Below are 18,603 nucleotides of genomic sequence, written 5' to 3' on the forward strand. Positions count from 1 at the left end.
TTCATTTTCTTAAGCATAGCATAGCATAGCATAGACTGACTGTACATGTCAATGGTACATTGGTTTAATCCTCTGTGATTGATCGGAACTGGTAAGAATTGCACTACGATCCAAATGAATAAGGGATGGGAGTTTCCGCTTACTCTCGAAGTGCAATTTTAGCAGATCTAATATTATTGATCAATAACGGCGCCGGCCAAGTCCTTACAGTCAGTTGGGATGGGGAAGGAATGTTAGGTTGCAATGATTGTTGCTTCTAGAGACCGAGAATACCTCTGCATCTCCACAATCACCACGGGAAGGGTGTTTATTAGTGAGGGAGGAAAAGATCTGGGAGTCACCTCTGGTCGATGATGCGATCCATGGACAAGGGGGAAATATACGACTTATATTTAAAGCTAGTTTTGTATTTTTGTCTCGAGAAGTTTTTGGTAGAAGCTTTAAAATATACGTCAACATCTATAATGCCGAACAATTCAAAAGATGTTTTTATTATGACGAAAACTGAAAATTACACTTGTAGTGACGAACTATACATAGTTTGTTTGAAAATTACATATGAGTATTACTGTGCATGTGCGATATGGTAGAAGTTTTAAAAAATACGTCAACATTTACAATGTCGAACAATTCAAAAGATAATTTTTAATTATGTCAAAAAGAGAAAAATATATGTATGTTGAAATTGTATAAGAAAAAAGCATAATGCCGACACTTATAGTGACGAACCATACAAAGTTTGTTTTAATATTACTTAAAAGTTACGCTTTCAAGAAAATATGTGTTATCTCAAGCATGAAACGAACTCACCAGTTGATAATCCATCCTCGACTGAACACAAAACTGACACTGACAGCAAAACTTCTTGGCGTCCCGAAAACAAACCGTCTTGCTTGTGCCTTCCCAAATACCTATCCAGCAAGACGCTCCAAAAAAAAAATTCTTCGGAGACGAAAACACGCGCGAAACTGTGAGCAAAATCTATCTGACGACGCAAAACCGAACCGTCCTGCTTGGGCTTCACGAAGCACTCAGCATGAAAATTTTCATTTTCTTAAGTTCTAAAAGTCGTTCATAGACTACTTTGATGAGAAATCTGAAACCAATTTGAAGATTGTAATCGTATGTATTTTTCATTACATTGCATTTTGACAGGTACAATGATACTCTATGCCCAGGGAAGTCAAGGAAATTTCCATTACGAAAAGTTTCTGAACCGGCCGGGAATCGAACCTATACACCTTCAGCATGGCTTTACTTTGTAGCCGCGGACTCTTACCACTTGGCTAAGGAAGAGCTAACTAATAGAAAACATAATAAGTTATCAATGAGATAAACTGAATGTATAACAGAACATGCTATCAAACTGTTTTATCATGTTTGTTATGTTGTCTGCTTATTCAACCAATATGAAAACAGAAAATGTTATTAAATGCTAGTTTTCCGATAACTTATCTTGTTATCTTTTTGTTATTAAAATTTGATTGGGTTATTTATATTATACGAATTTCCACCTGTCCATAAATTACAGGAAATTCTGTTACTAAATTAGCATTTGTGTTATTACAAAATTTCAATTAAATTAGAAAATACTCTAATAATTTAATCAAAGTAATAACTTATTATGTGTTATGAACAAATGTATTAATTACTAAACTATAAAAGGTTCTGTGGTTCCCCATAACTGAATTTTAAAACTGTTTAACGTTACGTATGTGTTTTATAAGCTGCACATGTATCTTTAAATGCTCTTTGGTGAATTTTAACTTATTTTGTCATTATTTATTTATTTATTTCTGATTAAAAACGAATTTGAAACAGTTTTTGTTGTCATACCAAATTGGTTTCAATTCAGCTAAAATTTTCTCATTCAACGTAGAGTGCTTGTAACAAAAATGAAACACATTTTTTTTTTTGGAACAAGTTTTGATATAAATGCGGTACAATCATCGATCGAACACAACATATACCCTAGGGTGAGGCTTATTTTTTGAAAACTCTCTAAACCAAAAATTGGTGTGGTCTTCTGAATTCAAATCACATAAAGAGAGAAACCTCAAAATTTGAACCAAAAATATTAGAGGTGGCGCAAGTGGCTTGATGGTGAGTTTATAAGTTATTTATTATGATCTTTAGTAAAGTCTTCATAGCTTTGTTATTTTCTAACCAATTTTGCGGCTTACAGCATCATTCTCTTCATTATTTAGTTTATGAAAAGTTTGTAGAACATCAAATTTGTCTCAAATCAGAACAAGCCGTAGTTAAAAGAAGTTTTATCCAAAATTTTCCTAAACATACTAAAAATTACATTTTTACTGTTAAATTAAAGTCCTCTTGTAACAACTTCAAGTTGAAAAGTGCACATAATGCATTTTTAATGAAGTCAAAATACTTATGTCATCAAATTCGTTGATATTTTTTTTAGCTAAGACCGTTATAAATGTTTGAAAAATGATTAATCCCAGTTTAAGGTTTACTATCAACGTTTAACTGGCAAAAATAAAATATAAAATTTGGTATTTTTCTTTAAAAAAATTGAATTTTTAAAGAAAAATACCAAATTTGGCTGTTTTTGTTGTATAGCTTAGTCAAGATAATTTTTGAGTTAAATCTGTTGTATACTGCCCATAAAAGCATAACTGTCCCACATTGATTTTCGAACCAACACATTTTTTCATCGCTGTATTCATATTTCAATATATACTGCACTTGGCATATATAAATTTACAAACTTTTCATGCAAATGTTGCGGAAAAATATAAAGTTGGTGCAGACTAATATTAAAAAATAAAGTCATTACAGTCGATATATGAACTTTCAACCCAAATAGCAACTGCAAAACGTGAATTTTGTTCAAGTTTATATTGCCTATTTTCTCAATGCCTACTTTTTCAATATAGGACAGTTATACCTTTATGAGCAGTATACGATGTTCAAAACCAACTCAATAAGTTATTTAAGACTATAAGAATATTTGAAATTGGTTGAGTATTTATGAAGTGATGGTAAAACAAAGATGTTTTTTTTGTGTGAAATGAGATAAAATTTGGAGAACACTTATCTTAACTAGTTTTGAAAAATGTTCCATAAACTTGATTGATTGATACTAAAAGCTTTAGAATTGTAGAGAAAATAACAAAGGTATGGAGACTTTACTTAATTAAAATTAAATTCACCTTCAAGTCACTTGCACCACCTCTGAATCTTAATATGGTTGGGTCAAACTATGAGCTTTCTCTTTTTATTTTATTCGGTTTCAGAAGAGCACGCGAATTTTTGGTCTTGAGAACTTTTGAAAACAAAAGCCGCATTCTAATACACATCAAATTTCCTTCGCTGAATCAATAGAAGAAAAAGCAAAATTCTGCCTGGCTTAAATGTTCAGCAGAAATTTCCTGAATTTTTTAATTAATTTTCCAGATTATCAGTATTTATATGCTCAATTTAAGCATTTTTACCAATTTTATGCAATTTGGTTTGGTGCGTAAGCTTTCAAATAATATTGATACACACGAAAAGGAAGTTACACAAAATGAAGTTCGATTCCCATATTCATGAAATATGGGAAAATGAAGCATAAGTCAAAACAAGAATATTTTTTTAGGATGTTGGTTCAGAAGAGCCCGATATTGTGTAAGTTTGTTTTAGAGAGTATCTCTAAGCACAAAAATCACAAAATGTGTATTGGTCCGATGCATGCCTTTCCATCATCATCGCCCTCGCACCGCCAATCTGCAGATCAGGTATTTTGTCAACACGATCTAAAAAATAAATCAATTCACATATCGCTTGAGACAGCTCTGACTTTTGGGACCCGTTGAGCAGTGTTGGTAAAATAAAAGAAAACACACTGAAATCTCAACCACCGAGTTCGCCCGCGAGAGCAAACTCATATGAGATCTGTTTCGCAAAACTCACTCATGAGATTTTGATGCAAAATAAGTTGCTTACGTTCATGCTGCCAGAAATAGATTCATAAGACCAACGAAAATCTGGCAAAACCTCTTTTTACTCTTTGGTATATTTCTAGCAGAGAAAAGAAAAACAAAGAAAAAGAGATTTGCGTAAAAAAAAACTGTGAAAAAACTAGCCAATGAGACAAATCGGTGAGCCAACTCATACATGATGATTTGGCTATTAAGTTGTATGAGCTATAACTCAAGCATGGAAAACATGAGAAATGAGAATTTGGTATTTTCACAAAACTGGCGTTGAGTTTATTTTTTTGTCAGATTTTTCAAAGAAGTTAGACAAATCAATTGGATTTACTGCCATTGCAAAAAAACCTGGAGAGCGTGGGTCACAGTCGAGGATGGAGAGAAGCGGCCATGAGCCTAGTGAATTGGCGAAATATTGTTGGCGAGGCTTTATCAAGAAAGCCAAATAAGTCAGCTATAGCAAAAAACTATGAAATTTAGGGTGGCCTGGATTGGAATATGAGGGGTTCAAGTTAAAACAGAGTTGGTCGAATTTAGACCTTTGGAGAATTTTGTTCCAATATTTGTCTAGTACTGTCCTGGTAGGTGATAGCAAACAATTATCTCTGAAAGAAGCGTGTGAGAATTGATACAGGCTCTCACGAAAACATAAAACTTCTCATGCAGTTTATCGTACTTAACATATATGGTCTAAAAACTTTCACTAGGTCCGAATTGGACCATGTTTTCTTACATGTTGTTACGTTTAAAACAGAAGTAATGGCTTTTTCAAATCTCAACGATTTCAATAATTTTAGAAGTAAACGCATCTTATGAGTTATGAATTTCATAGAGGTTTTGAATGATATTCAATAGAATTCAAACCACTATGAAATTTATAACATTTGTTCCAAATGGAGCTGAAATTCTCAAAAAGAAACTTCTGCCTTTCTTAACTCCAAAACTCTGCACAGCATTTGATCTGGGTGCATCCAGAACGTTCCTGAGCGGTACCTATCGACTCGACAAACCACCCACAACAGATCTGGGAAAGCTATGATTCATTTGCATTTGCGTTCAGTCTCAGTCGTTGCCGTTGTCGTCCGCCGTTATCGTCTCGTACCGACATGAACCGTCGTCGTTGACAGAAATGCGAATGACGACAGGCGACATGTCATGATGTGCTAGCGTCCACAGGCAAACACATATGGATGGAGCCTTTTAGCCATAGGTACCTTACATTAAAGAGGTGGGTGGGATAGCACTATGGGCTATAAGTGCCCTAAAATCGAAAAAAAAAGATTTGTTCTAATAAGTTTACCCTGTAAACTTAGAAGAACAAACCTTTTTTTTGATTTTTGAACACCTGATCGTTCATAGTGATATTTCGTCCCACTCTTTAATTTAAGGTACCTTGTTTACCATTCCATATTTACTATACTATTCTTCTGTTAGGATATTCCAGGAACATCAGAGCAAAGTCTTTTGAAATTCGTGATGTACAGAGTATGCCAAAGTTAGAATTTATTGAATTTGATAAACTACATTATTGTTATGATTTTATACAGTTTGAGAGTTTACAGAAATCTGACTGAGAAAAATAACTTAATAAAATATTATTTTTTACTATAAGCCCTTTTCAAAATTTTGTCTCGAAAACTTTGTTTTTAAAAACAAAACATCAAATTCGTATAAATATAATATGAACTAGCAACAATATTTTTGACCACCAGGATACATGGAAGCAGCCCATAGTGAATAGATGGAAAATTACGGTGCAGTGTGACTAGTTTTACATTACCAGTGATGGTGTGCCGTCTAGTGGCCACCGGACTATGCTTTTTCGAACGGGATGAGATAATTGTCATCATTGAAAATGCGCTGCAGTCAAGTGAGGGCTCCGGTAGGCGGAGTCCGTGTTTTCAATTTTTAAATTACCAACCAAGGCCGGTGTACACCTGCCTGCGGCGGTTGCAAATGGTAATCAGTACTCAGAGATGAGAGGAAATTTTCTGCAAATTCTAGGATTTGGCTCTGTTTTGACTGAAACCGACTCTGAATTAGGTCATTCCATTTGACGTTGACTTGTCTGATGCACCATTTTAATTTCAAGTCACTTCCTCAACAAAGATATCGCGTCCAATTATTAGAACGAAAATTAGTTGGAAAACCGCTTTTATTGACTCTTTTACGTATTCGAACCCAGGATCTGAGAAAATATCCTGTAGCTTGTTTACAAGTAGTGGTTTCAAAACATGATTGTTTAACTTAAATCCCTTCTGGAGCAGACCCCAACATACATCGCTGCAGGTAGAGACAGAACCAGACTACATGATTCTGATGTTTGATGAAGTTTTGTTGAAAAGCTTCGGAAAGATTTGTGTGCGTAACTTATGATATTTTATATTGGTTCATCTCGTGGACTAAAAAGGTGTATTACAGATTACGTAAGTAACTTCTGTCTTATTGTACATATGTGAATGGACCAGAGTTGCACAATATCGGTCATATCAGCTGATGGCTGATGGACTAAAACTATCAATATCGATTGCAAACTATCAATATCACTTGGATCTGACAACCAACAGCTGTGATGCGACATCACACTCTAGATCACAATCACAGCAGAATGAGTGATCACGTGGTAATTACCCACGCTATTAATGTTTTTCAGTGACCAACACACAGTTTCAATTTGTCTGCAGCACTATCAAGAATATCGTACTGATAAATTGTTAATTTAGATGCTTAATTTTAGGCTAAACTTGGGCCATCAGTGATATCCATAGTCTATCGCCATCAATGCACTGGTGATGGAGTAGAGAGCATGACGTTGATGTGATATGGAATGATCCGAATTGTATCGCAGTCGGCCTGTACAAATCAGCAAATTTCGCGCGTTGATAGTGACAGCAAGCAACTCTGGAATGGACATGAAATGTGCTCTTCATATGAAGTTTAAACATTTCAAAATGCACACCAGATAAAAGAAGGTGTTGTCTCACTGAAATTCTCACTTCGCTGTCCAATGAACGCGTTCATCCCAATTATCAGACACCGTAAATTCTAATTTCAAAGTAAATATCCCAAGGCGCTTGGCAGTTTTGCCACTTTCATTTCAGCCTACCGTTAGGCGATTCATCATCTCTTCTTTCAATTAATTTGGCTTCCGTTTCGTGTGCCATGGGTTTCACACACTCTGCTGTGTAAACTCCTTGTTCAGGTTCATTGGTGACGGGATTTTAAAGATTGATGAAACGGAAGTATTTTTTTTGAATCCCTCATGAGTGGTGCACCGTTATGATACTTTGTTCGGAGGGAGTTTTTTTGTGCGATAATTACCCCCATTGAGCTGTGTTGATTTATCCCATTTGTTACGCTTCCATTGGCGATCGATCGATTAAAATGTTCAAATATTTAACGTGAACGTTTTTCTCCACCATTGTAGTTGATATTACCCTTCGGATGCTACCTATGTTTCGTTAGTGCGGTTCAATTTGCAAAAAAAGATTGAAAATCCTCTTTCCATATCTTTCTTATAATGCGTATAATGAGTATACAGTTCTGTCAAAATTTCAAAAAACGTTTCTGGTTTATATGAAAATTTATGTAAGGTTTGTGAAAGTATTTTTTTCTTATTCTTCTACTCGTATGAACTAATACATCCATTTTGATGCTGTTATAAATTCTTCTTCTTCTTGGCATTACGTCCTCACTGGGACAGAGCCTGCTTCTCAGCATAGTGTTCAATGAGCACTTTCACAGTTTTTAACTGGGAGCTATCCTTTCCAAAGTTGCCATTTTCGCATTCGTATATCTTGTGGCAGGTACGACGATACTCTATGTCCAGGGAAGTCAAGGAAATTTCCATAACGAAAAGATCCTGGACCGACCGGGAATCGAACCCAGACACCTTCAGCATGGCTTTGCTTTGTAGCCGCAGACTCTTATCACGCGACTAACGAATACTGGTATAAATTATCAAAACTTATTACTCAAGCTGTAATGAAGAAAGTTGTTGACGAAATAATTTTTTAGAGCTAATTTCATTTGGGGATTTTACAAAAAAAAAAGTGGTATAATCTAACATGCAGCTGATAAATACCGAACAAATTGATGGATATCTCTTTTCACATTCTTCGGATTGAAATGCTCTCTTCAGTAAATTGAAGAACGAGTTTTCGCTTTGAGCCGATAAGTTTGTAGTTTCACTATAGGGCTATCGTATTCAGAACATGTTTCAAAATTTCTCCAAAGTAGTTTTCGTTTTGGGGCCATCTTTAAATCATCTGAAAATTTTACAGATCTCCATTTCTATCGAAAGGGTTACAAGGTACATACAGGGGATTGGATTTTTAATTTATTTTTTTCTATTTTGAACCACCCTAATGTTGAACTCGCTTTTATAGGCGTGCCTGTGTCGGATTGAGTTACCCCCATTCGTAGATATCTACGAATGCGTTCAACCCTTTCAGCCCATTTCAACTCATTTAATTAATTACGTATATTCGATTGGCTTTCAGTTGAGCCTATGTTCCAAATGTGTTTCCGTCGCATTGTGGGCAATAGGGATTTTCTCTTCGTGCTTTGTGCGGGTGATGGGGAGATTTGTTCTATCTCGTGATGGGTGGTATATTATTCAGCGGATCGCAGAGCCTCTGGTATTCGTCCGGTTCCACTTTTGTGGGATTAACGAGACATCAATAGGTGGAGTAAACTGACTGAGATAAGTTACAGGGTGGCTATAGGATAACTATGCCGTTGTTCGAATAAGGTACGCGATTAGATAATGATGTCTGAAATATTGAGTAAGATTTAAACGCCTGGTTTTGCTATAGCCTTCCCAGGAACTTTTGAGTTTGATCACCGAGCAATTAACGCTTCAAACCGGCGATATGGTGCTAGAACAGAGCTTGTAAGTCGTTCAATAGTTTTATATTAGCACTTTATGTACGATTAGGTGAAATATAGGATGAGTTCATGAGTCCTCTCATGGCGTAGTGGTTAACGCGCCCCAACTAGAGATCGGGGAGTCGTGAGTTCGATTCTCACTGAGAAGACGTGTAACTTTTTCGCAAATCTTCACATCAATTTGTCCATCTTATCCAATTGCAAATTATATGTAATGTTTAGCTTTTCGGTAGTTGTTAATAAAACTACTGTTTTTCGATAATTAAATTTAGCTTAATTATTCATTTTGCACTTTATCGCCGAAATCGCATGGGCAAAGACGTATCGAGCGAAATATGATTAGCGATCGACTGAGTCACGCCACAACACGATTCATATTTCTTCCTGTCCCTCTGTTTGAAGTGAGTCTTCACCGGGCACTTATTTACACTATGGAAAATCCTCGTACATTTTCACAGAAAGGATTTTATTTCAATCGCACGCCGTAAAACTTTTTTTTATTCAAGGAATTTTGAGAAATTCCCACAACAATCGCATTGAAGTGAGCACGTAAACAAAGTTTTTCATTCGTACGCATCAATGTGTGTTTGATGTTTGGCGTAGAAATCGATTCCTTTGATTGTGGTTGTTTTCGCTGCACTGTGAGCCGTCATGCATTTGTTCGGTGCTTTTTATATTTGGGCAGTGTTTTGATGTAACCAATGAATTCAAAGGGAAATTCACATATTTTATCATGCTGAAAATGAAAATGGAGAGGGATTACCGAAGAACTAAATGATCTAATCAAACATTTTTTTAACCTTGAAGTGGCGTATTTTGATCACTAAATCACAGTGAGCCGTTAGATATGACACTAATCAAAACCGTTTACGACTGACATGGAAATAGATACGACAAATGTAGACAAAGGTAGGTATCGGTTTGGCATCGGTTTGTTTCAGCATCATTCACTGCATTATTGGGAAAATTGTAGGTTCCTGGATATTAGCACATCACTCAATGGAATTTAAATTGTTTTAGTTTATCAATTATTCCATGGTCAAGATACAATAGAGTTCTGTTTGATCTTTCGACTTTGACGTTTGCTCCTGCGGGAGCGAGTGACGAGGGCAGGATCAAACATGTCGCGCGTCGGTCGAGTGAAGTGAAAAAGTTCCGCGATCGGTTAGTTCTGTTTGATCTTCCGACCTTGACGCTTGCTTCTGCGGGAGCGGGTGACGAGGGCAGGATCAAACATATCGCGCGTCGGTCGAGTGAAGTGAAAAAGTTCCGCGATCGGTTAGTTCTGTTTGATCTTCCGACCTTGACGCTTGCTTCTGCGGGGGCGGGTGACGAGGGCAGGATCAAACATATCGCGCGTCGGTCGAGTGAAGTGAAAAAGTTCCGCGATCGGTTAGTTCTGTTTGATCTTCCGACCTTGACGCCTGCTTCTGCGGGAACGGGTGACGAGGGCAGGATCAAACATGTCGGGTCGTGCGCCTATTTTCTCTGAGTGCTTTTATATAGCCGAGCAAACGAGTTAAGCTGAATGTGGATTGTTGCTGCTCAGTCAAGGATGACGGATCAATTGGTGAGCTCGTTTCATGCTACTATTTCTAATCTATAAAATAGATAGGACGTAAGTATGATTTTTCAACAAACTATGAATGGTTCGTCACTGTGAGTGTCGACATAAACTCTAATTCATGAACATTTTTTTGTTTTCAAAACACCCCTTTCTTTTTATCTTTATTTTTGTAATTATAAAAAAAAACTTTGAATGGTTCGACACTACAAGTGTAGACTTGCGAAAGGTTCACTTTATTCAACAAACTTTGGATGGTTCGCCACTGTAAGTGTCGGCATAAGAATAAGAGTGTTCTATGATGTTCCAGCCAATCGAGTTTTTGTTTCTTTTCAAAAAAGTAAAATATAATAACACATGCTTTCGTCCTGACAGCTGTAGGAATGTTACATTCAGATATTTGTTCAACAAACTTTGAATGGTTCGTCACCTCAAGTGTCGGCATAATTTTCCTTTACATAGAAATTGTTCATATCAAATGAAAATATTATATTTTCATAAAAGCATATTTATATTTGACAAAAAACTATTTATCATGGTCTAATCACTTATCAAAGTGAATCCTTTGACCCAACGATCCTCCCCATTAACAAACATCCTTCCCAGTAACCTTTGTGGAGATGCAGAGGCAAACACGGTCTCCAAATAGCAAAGGTTACACACTAACATTCCTTCCCCCAATCCCACCTGACTGCAAGGACGTGGCCGGCGCCGTTATTGACCCTGTATAAATAGAGGCACTGAATTATGCACACTGAAGAAGATTATGGTCAATCCCAGCCGAACTTCTAGTTGATTCTTTGTGCATTTTCACTGACTTCGGTCAATCACGGAATAGCAACCATTGATATGTGTAGTCAGTCTAAGCTAAGCTAAGCTAAGCTATTCCATGGTCAAGATACAATATTGCAAACAACATCCTAAATAAGGACGGTTCATTTTTTAAGTGGACACCTTGTTAATGCTACATCTATTTTATTTATTGATAAAATCGTAATCGGTTTTCTGTGCGTCGTTCAACTATTATTATACAATTTTATGAAAATATAAAATCTTACAATATGCTTTTGGTTGAAGGAATAAATAGTTATTCCAAAAACTCCTCAGAATAACAGTTCGTCAAAGTTAAGCATTATTTTTAGTATAAAAAAAACCCTCATTTTTATGAAGAAATTGAATATTGGTATCGTTTACTATTCTTTTGAAGGTAGATCTTAAGAAAAAATAATAATATTTCACTATTTTCTGACATTACGTCACTCTAGTGATTTATTCTTTATGATCAAATTTACTGACACATCATCCTTTCACTCCCAATAAAAAAGTAAAGTAAAAAGCGTGTTAAAAATTTGTTTAGATTACTAAAGAAACTATAAATTTTACTTTTAATGGTCAAGTTTTGAAACATTTCATACTTTTAAAATCATGTATGCATATTTATCGATCTACAGCAAACTGTAAGCGTTTTTCTCCGAATATTTTGATAGGTAATCTCAGAATAACACATTATGAAAATAATGGACGGAAAATAAATTCGGCTTCATTGCAGCAGTGTTTCCAATTTTGATAAATGTCATTGTGCTTTGAGCGATCTTCTGAAAATAAAGCATTTGTTTTTTTCTATTGTGCTCAAAATATGACGTGGGAACTAAATTATCAACTCTCTGAAGGCGCAGGTTATTTTTCATGCTAATACTATATTAGTACTTCCATCAGGACGTACTTTGAATCTTAATTCTACACATATCAGTTCCATTTAAATTTAAAATATTTTTCTCTTTGAAAAATTGATGAAAAATGATTTCGAGATATCTGGAAAATTGTTGCTCCAAAAATAGCTTGATATTTTTCATCAGGCCTCTGATTGATGATACTTTCGAAGCTGGTTCTTTTTTCTGAAAATATAAAACATAGATTCAGCCAAATTCTGATAATCATTGATTTAGGTAACCTAAAAAAAATCTACCGTTCTATTAGGTTTCATTGAGTCTTATAAGTATGAAATTTAACTATTTTGGAGGCTTTTTATTATCACAATATTGTAAAACATTAGTCGAACAAAGTGCAGAAAACCGATTGCGATTTCATCGATAATTCAAAAAGATATTGAATGTACAAGGTGTCCACTTTATAAAATGAACAGTCCTTATTGAATGCAACAAGCAAAATGACTCCATTTAAATGACCTTACACTGATAATTATGTCATAAATGATGCACATCGAGCCATGATTATTTGCATATTTTTTGTCAGAATTTTAAGCGCAGAAATGTGTAAAATACTATTCTCGTTTGCAATTTCACTTCTGTAAAAAACCGTGCAATAATGGCTAATGTTGAATGCTAGCTCATGTTTTAGTTTTATTCAAAATTTCTAGCATTTAAGAATGCGATAAGGTAGTCTGCGTTGTTTCTCGTTGAATATCCAGATATAACTCATTCTACTTGATAGTCAGAAAAGACTACGTACCATGTGAGTTTAAGATTTTTCTTGGCGTGAATTGTTTTTTTCTTTATATACGAGGAGAATATCATGTATTGACCTGCCCTTCCTCAAGGACAGAATCTAATACGAAATACCATCAGATATGTTAAAACGAACGTTCTGATATCTTCAAATAAGAGCTGAATGAAGTTTGGGAAATATTATTGCAAGCATTTTGGTTTGGTTCATAAAACAGTTGATGTCCAAGAAATAACCCTATTTGAATGTCGGGTGATATCCCTGAAGGAATATAAGACGAAATACCTGAAGGTTGCTGGTGAGAAATTCATGAATGATTTATTATTATAATTCTCGAAGGAATGCTTTGTGAAATACTTTGAAGAATGCCTGAAAAAATCCTGTCTAGCATGAAAATGTGATTGTTTGTGAGCTGCCGAAAATTGTTAATATCATGACAATTCAAATCAAACAATACGTTTACAGTGAAAGTAGTTTTCGTGAATAATGTTTAGCATCAGAGTTGCTCATGATTGATAAGAATTTTTTCCTCATTTCATATATATGCTATTCTTTGATCTTTAAATTTACTTTTTGCGTCCCAAAACAGACATCGCATTACTAATTCAGCAAGGTTTGAGTAAGAACCATACCCCGGAATCTTGATGTAATGTTCATTGTGATAGAGTAAGGTGGGGCAAAAGTTCGACCTTAGTGGTATAATCAAAGTTTCCAGAAAAACAATAGCAGCTAAAACAAAACAAATACCATACAGTGAACCTTTCACATATTGGCTATAATTTTGCTGAACAAACTTGTGTCAAAATATTTACCCATTTTTAGTTATAACAGTTTCAAAATTGATTGTCTTATTCGAACTTTTGCCCCACCGGTGGGGCAAGAGTTCGAATCTAGTGTGGGGCAAAAGTTAGCTGGCCAAAACACAAAATTTCGATCCTTTTATGACAGGCATACTTTACACCAGCCGTAAACTTAAGTTTGACGAAAAAAAAACACTAAATTTTCATCAAAAAATTACCCAAAACCGGGTTAATTGTAATATACTCAAAAATATCAGTTTTTCGCAAAACTAAGTAGAAATGTAAAATTTTGGTGACAGTTTTCACACGATCAGACTAATTTAACTAAGTTTGAAGATAATATGTGGATTTTAGGCAATTTGCAAATTTTTCCTTGATTTTATACATAGGTCGAACTTTTGCCCCGCTGATTCGAACTTTTGCCCCACTATGGGCCAAAAATTGTTTTCAAGCATTTATGCTAAAACGAATACACCTCAAAGCAACGTTATGATAGGGCTAGAAACGCCCTTACATAAAATATTGCAAAAGGTTTTATCTTCAATTGGTTCCATGCAACGAAAGTTTGACCAAAAATTACAATATTCACGTCGAAAAACAACAAATATCCATAACTTTTCCAAATCTCAATCGATTTTTATGATATTTGGATTGAAAGTCTCTTACTTGAATAGCATTTGAACCACCGTGACATATATAAGATTTGTTTTGAATTGAGCTAGAAATCTTAAAAAGAAACTCTTACCCCACTCGAACTTTTGCCCCACTTTACTCTAAATGTTGAACGATTGTCGAGGGAAGATTTATACATTATTTTTTTTAACTCATTTGGGCTAATAACACTTTCGGCCCAATGACTCATTCAGCCAAACATTTTTTGGTCTAACATATTTCGACCTAACATGCGTCGGGCTAATTACCCAGTACCTTAATTTTAAGGTGAAGATGAATCGAATCCAAACTTCGGATTTTCAAGAGCACAAATCTGAAGAACCAAACACCCGTATGGTCTGAAAATCGTTTAGTCACCACCAGCGAGTGACCAATCGGATGTTTGCTTCTGCAGATTTGTGTTCTTGAAAATTTGTGGTTTGGCTTCGATTCATCTTCACCTTAATAGCATGACATGGTATTCGTTTGTCATTTTTTTCTGCCCGGGAAGGAAGCAAAAAAAAATAGTTCAGCTTTGTGCACTAGTAGAAAATTTCAAATAAAAAGACCAGAATTGTTGGTTCACTATTTCTTCAGTATTGTTTACATTTGAAAACGTGAAGGGCAGACGTCAACCATTGCAACGGTGGCCATCTTTGAATTTTGGTTGAAAATTCACTCGAACCGAACATATTGAGACTTTTGGACTGACCAAACGAAGATATCCAAATAATTACCTCCAAACGTTTCTCCATTTCAAAGTTTGAACCGTGTATATCGTAAATTTTCATGTGTTGACCCAAAAAAAGCGAACTTCATCCATTAGTACTCCTCGTTTAACGGCTCATCGGCTACGCTCTTTAATTGTTTCAATTATATCCGAGGGGCATACTACGGTTATTGTATCCTTTTTTTGCCAAGCGGTTATTTGAGTTGCTGCAGACATAACTGGAAAACACCAAATGATAAGCGGATACTTTTGTCTGCTATGCTGCACTCTTAAAAAATATTAATTTTACCGGCAACTGAATCGTAAAAGCACTTAAATATTTCGTGACTCAATCCTCAATATGACATATTTTTTTGTTTCTTTTGATGTATCATAATACCACGATTATCAAACATAATAATACATTCGATTGCACATACAAAAACAGCTTAGCACACAATAAAGCATAAATGAAGAGTAAGACATGTCGCGAGATTTGAATTCGAGTTTCAAAAACTGTAAAATTACATGATTTTCACTTTGCTTGAGCAGGCACACGACCGCTGGGCGCTGACAGTTGAGTTCAGTTTTTTCACAGAAAAGATGCAAAACGAAATACGATCCGCCGGAAAGTCGTTCTTTTAGTGTTTTACATAATATTCTCGCGAATTGTTGATAGAATTATTCGTGTTATTGTTCGCCCAGTTTGATTTCACAAAATTTTTGTTACTATCGGTGCGCGAGTGATTTCCATCCAACCCTCCAGTTGAAATGCTGGTGTGTGATGATGTCAGGTGATTTTTTGAGCTGGATTTGGAGTGCGTACAGAATAAGTGGATGTGGCAGCAAGCAAGACTTACCATAATTTTTCGTGAGTCAGTGAAAAGTGAAAGAGATCTTCTTATAAATCTGTCCAATTGTCAAACATAATGATGATGTTTGCAGATCAGATCAAATTGAATGTTTGGTCACTAGTCTGACCACCGCTCTAATTGCATGCATTTTGGTATTTCTGCCGTGAAATTTATGGGACTACACATTCAATTCGTGCACGAGTAACGCAACCAAATTCAACATGATGGGATCGCTTTAACTGGTAAGTAATAGTGATGTTCAATGGCTGCTCAGTGCAATAAAATCCAGCGCGTTTATCAAGTAAATTATGTGACAACAAAACCTCTAGAGCGAATGCACGTCGTGATGTAAAAGTAAGTTTGAAACCTTACTTCTATGTCACGGCGTGTATTTTTTTTTTGGTTTTTCAGTGTCATGTAATTTTAAGAACGGACGTAAAATGAAGTCAAAAGGTTCGCTTCTTTTATGTGCATCTAACCGAACTTAATTTTACATGATATTTTCCAAGTGTGTGGTACGGCTTATTTGAAGCGATGAAAAAAATATTGTATGGGAATTAATGTTGCAGCGATGGAGCAAATATCGTGAACGCTTTACTATGCTGTGTATGTGTGATTTTCAGCTTAAAGCTAGCGATTTTGGGTTCCCTTTATTGGCGCTTGGAAAGATTTTTTTTCGTTTTGTGAAAAGTGGTGGGGACTTGTTCATTTCGTAATTCTTAGAAAAAAAAATCTTTGCTATTATTTTCCTCTATGCTTATTGCTAGCTTATCTAATCGAACTCTTGTGCATGGTGGAAGATGCCCGGGAGCTGGTGTCCATCTGATATTCCTCCATCTGGCAGAATATCACGTACCTGTTGCCGAAGGCCGGGCAGAGGCAAATCGGTTCGGATTTTTAGAGGATTAGGTGGTGATTGCGAGTTGCGAAAATCAAGTGTGGGTGGAATGTAGAAGATCAATTTTCGGATTGGGCGACACCACGGCAGACAATGGGGTTGTTAAGTTGTGATACGCGGGAATGGAATAAAAAAGATTGTCGAACACGAAGGTGAATTAGAACAAGGGACACGCGACACGTAGGGTCATTCATGTGGGTGTGGTTGACATCGTTTGGTTTTTCAACGATTTAGTGGACACTTACCTTGCTGGAAGGATGAGAGTTTCGAACTCGGTAGCTAGATGACGTCGAATGATGTTCTTCGAAGGTGGAATTCCGAGTGCAGTTGCCATGGTGTCACCAGAGAACGAAGGTTCCAGCACTACCAATCCGCCGTGAACTCCGCTGTCTGAGATTTGAAGAATTCCCTTAGTTGAACAACATCTTAAAGAAATGTATAAATCGTGCAAACCTTTCAAGTTGTCAGCATATTCTCCGAGATCTATCGAACGCGCCCAACGGATGAACCGCTGATTGGTCCACACGATCGGATCGGTGTCTACGTTTTCGGATTGTAACCGTCTCATGGCCAAGGCTTGTCGGTCGTACTTCATGATTCGTAGAACATGGATACCTGAGAAAGGATTTACGGCAACAATTACAATAGTATTCATAGTTACCCTCCGATGAACATACCGTGAACTATACTGGCCTGATGGAACTTTCTGGTGACCCCTAGATACTTTTCCAGTTCTTTCTTGGACAGCGTATCCAACATCCGTGCGTCCACTAGCGAGTGCATGAACGATTCACCATACTGAGGAAGACCGATGTCCGGAAGCCACTCGGAAGCTACCCACCTGCAATAAAATGAATACCAAACTCTCCAATCATCACGACTCAATTCATCCCTATCCCCAATACTCACGTATGTCCCAGCTGCCCGATAGTCGGATATCGCACAAGCTCTGGTCTGCGCTGCTCTTCAATCGCCAGCCGTAGTTTCTTCCGGTGCATTGGATGACTCGTTCCCAACCCGCTTTCCAATTCGGCGTCACTCAGTTCCAGCAAAACCTTACCACTCTTAACATTCTCTGCGCATCGTGCACTGTACTGTGGCATCCCCAGAGCAACCTCCAACCAGGCCAGCACTTGCGATGCCCTCCAGCGTTCCATCGGCATCGACGAAGCTTCCCGCAGCAGTCGTAGCTTCTCCGCGTAACCTTCCTCGGTCAGGGGACTCCACTGGAAGTCGGTAGCTTCTGCCTCCGCCACCGGGTTGCTCTTGTTGCGATTTCGGTTGCGGGCGAACACCCGTGATATACTTCCCCAGGTGCCACCACGGCCACTTCGGCCGGTCAGACCCATTCCTCCACCGGATGATGAGGAAGCACCGCCAGTCTTGGCTGATTGTGATTGCGCTTGCTGTTGCTGTTGTTGCAGTCTTCTCGAAAAAGTTTGGTTCTCATTCTCGACCGGAGAGCCTAGCTGCTCGACGGAACGGAAAGAGCTGCGAATGAGAAGACTTATAAAATTTCAAAGGCTTGAGGTTCGATATGTAGACTTACTTCGCAAGTGCAGTGTTATCGACAGATCGTGAGTAGGCTCCGGCGTTCAACGGAGACAGTGTTGGACTACGTTCCTTTGGTGTTCCATCTGTGAATGAACAAAAATCCTTAGTCTCGACCTCGACTTCCCTTCCTGCCCAACTTACATTGATACATATTATGATGGCTAGACACTAACGATACACTATCCGAGTCCACCTGTATGCAAGGCCCGTTTTCGCACGGCCCATCACTGAGATTCAGATCACCTGCCGCACTCTCCCGATCGCTGCTTCCTGCAATGAGCT

At 37.0% G+C, this 18,603-nt stretch overlaps 1 protein-coding gene across 6 annotated transcripts in view; it reads right to left on the reverse strand.

Annotated features, from left to right (window-relative positions):
• Nucleotides 1-18,603, reverse strand: part of LOC5579251 (kazrin) — a 330,370-nt gene that overhangs the window by 136,028 nt on the left and 175,739 nt on the right. For 3 of the 6 annotated variants that reach the window (XR_002499542.1, XM_021840644.1, XM_021840642.1), the window contains exons 7-12: nt 18,463-18,603; nt 18,317-18,404; nt 17,677-18,258; nt 17,445-17,608; nt 17,221-17,382; nt 17,013-17,157 (exon numbers count right to left, since the gene is read on the reverse strand). Coding sequence is in view for 5 of the 6 variants with exons in the window: in XM_021840644.1 (XP_021696336.1) it covers nt 17,013-17,157; nt 17,221-17,382; nt 17,445-17,608; nt 17,677-18,258; nt 18,317-18,404; nt 18,463-18,603 (1,282 nt within the window). In the remaining variant the exon portion in view is untranslated. Of the gene's footprint in view, nt 1-16,558; nt 16,726-17,012; nt 17,158-17,220; nt 17,383-17,444; nt 17,609-17,676; nt 18,259-18,316; nt 18,405-18,462 lie in introns of those variants that run through there. The other 3 variants (XM_021840646.1, XM_021840645.1, XM_021840643.1) reach the window with 3 other exon arrangements.

Source organism: Aedes aegypti, chromosome 2 (assembly GCF_002204515.2).
Source record: "Aedes aegypti strain LVP_AGWG chromosome 2, AaegL5.0 Primary Assembly, whole genome shotgun sequence".
Taxonomy (NCBI): Eukaryota; Metazoa; Arthropoda; class Insecta; order Diptera; family Culicidae; genus Aedes; species Aedes aegypti.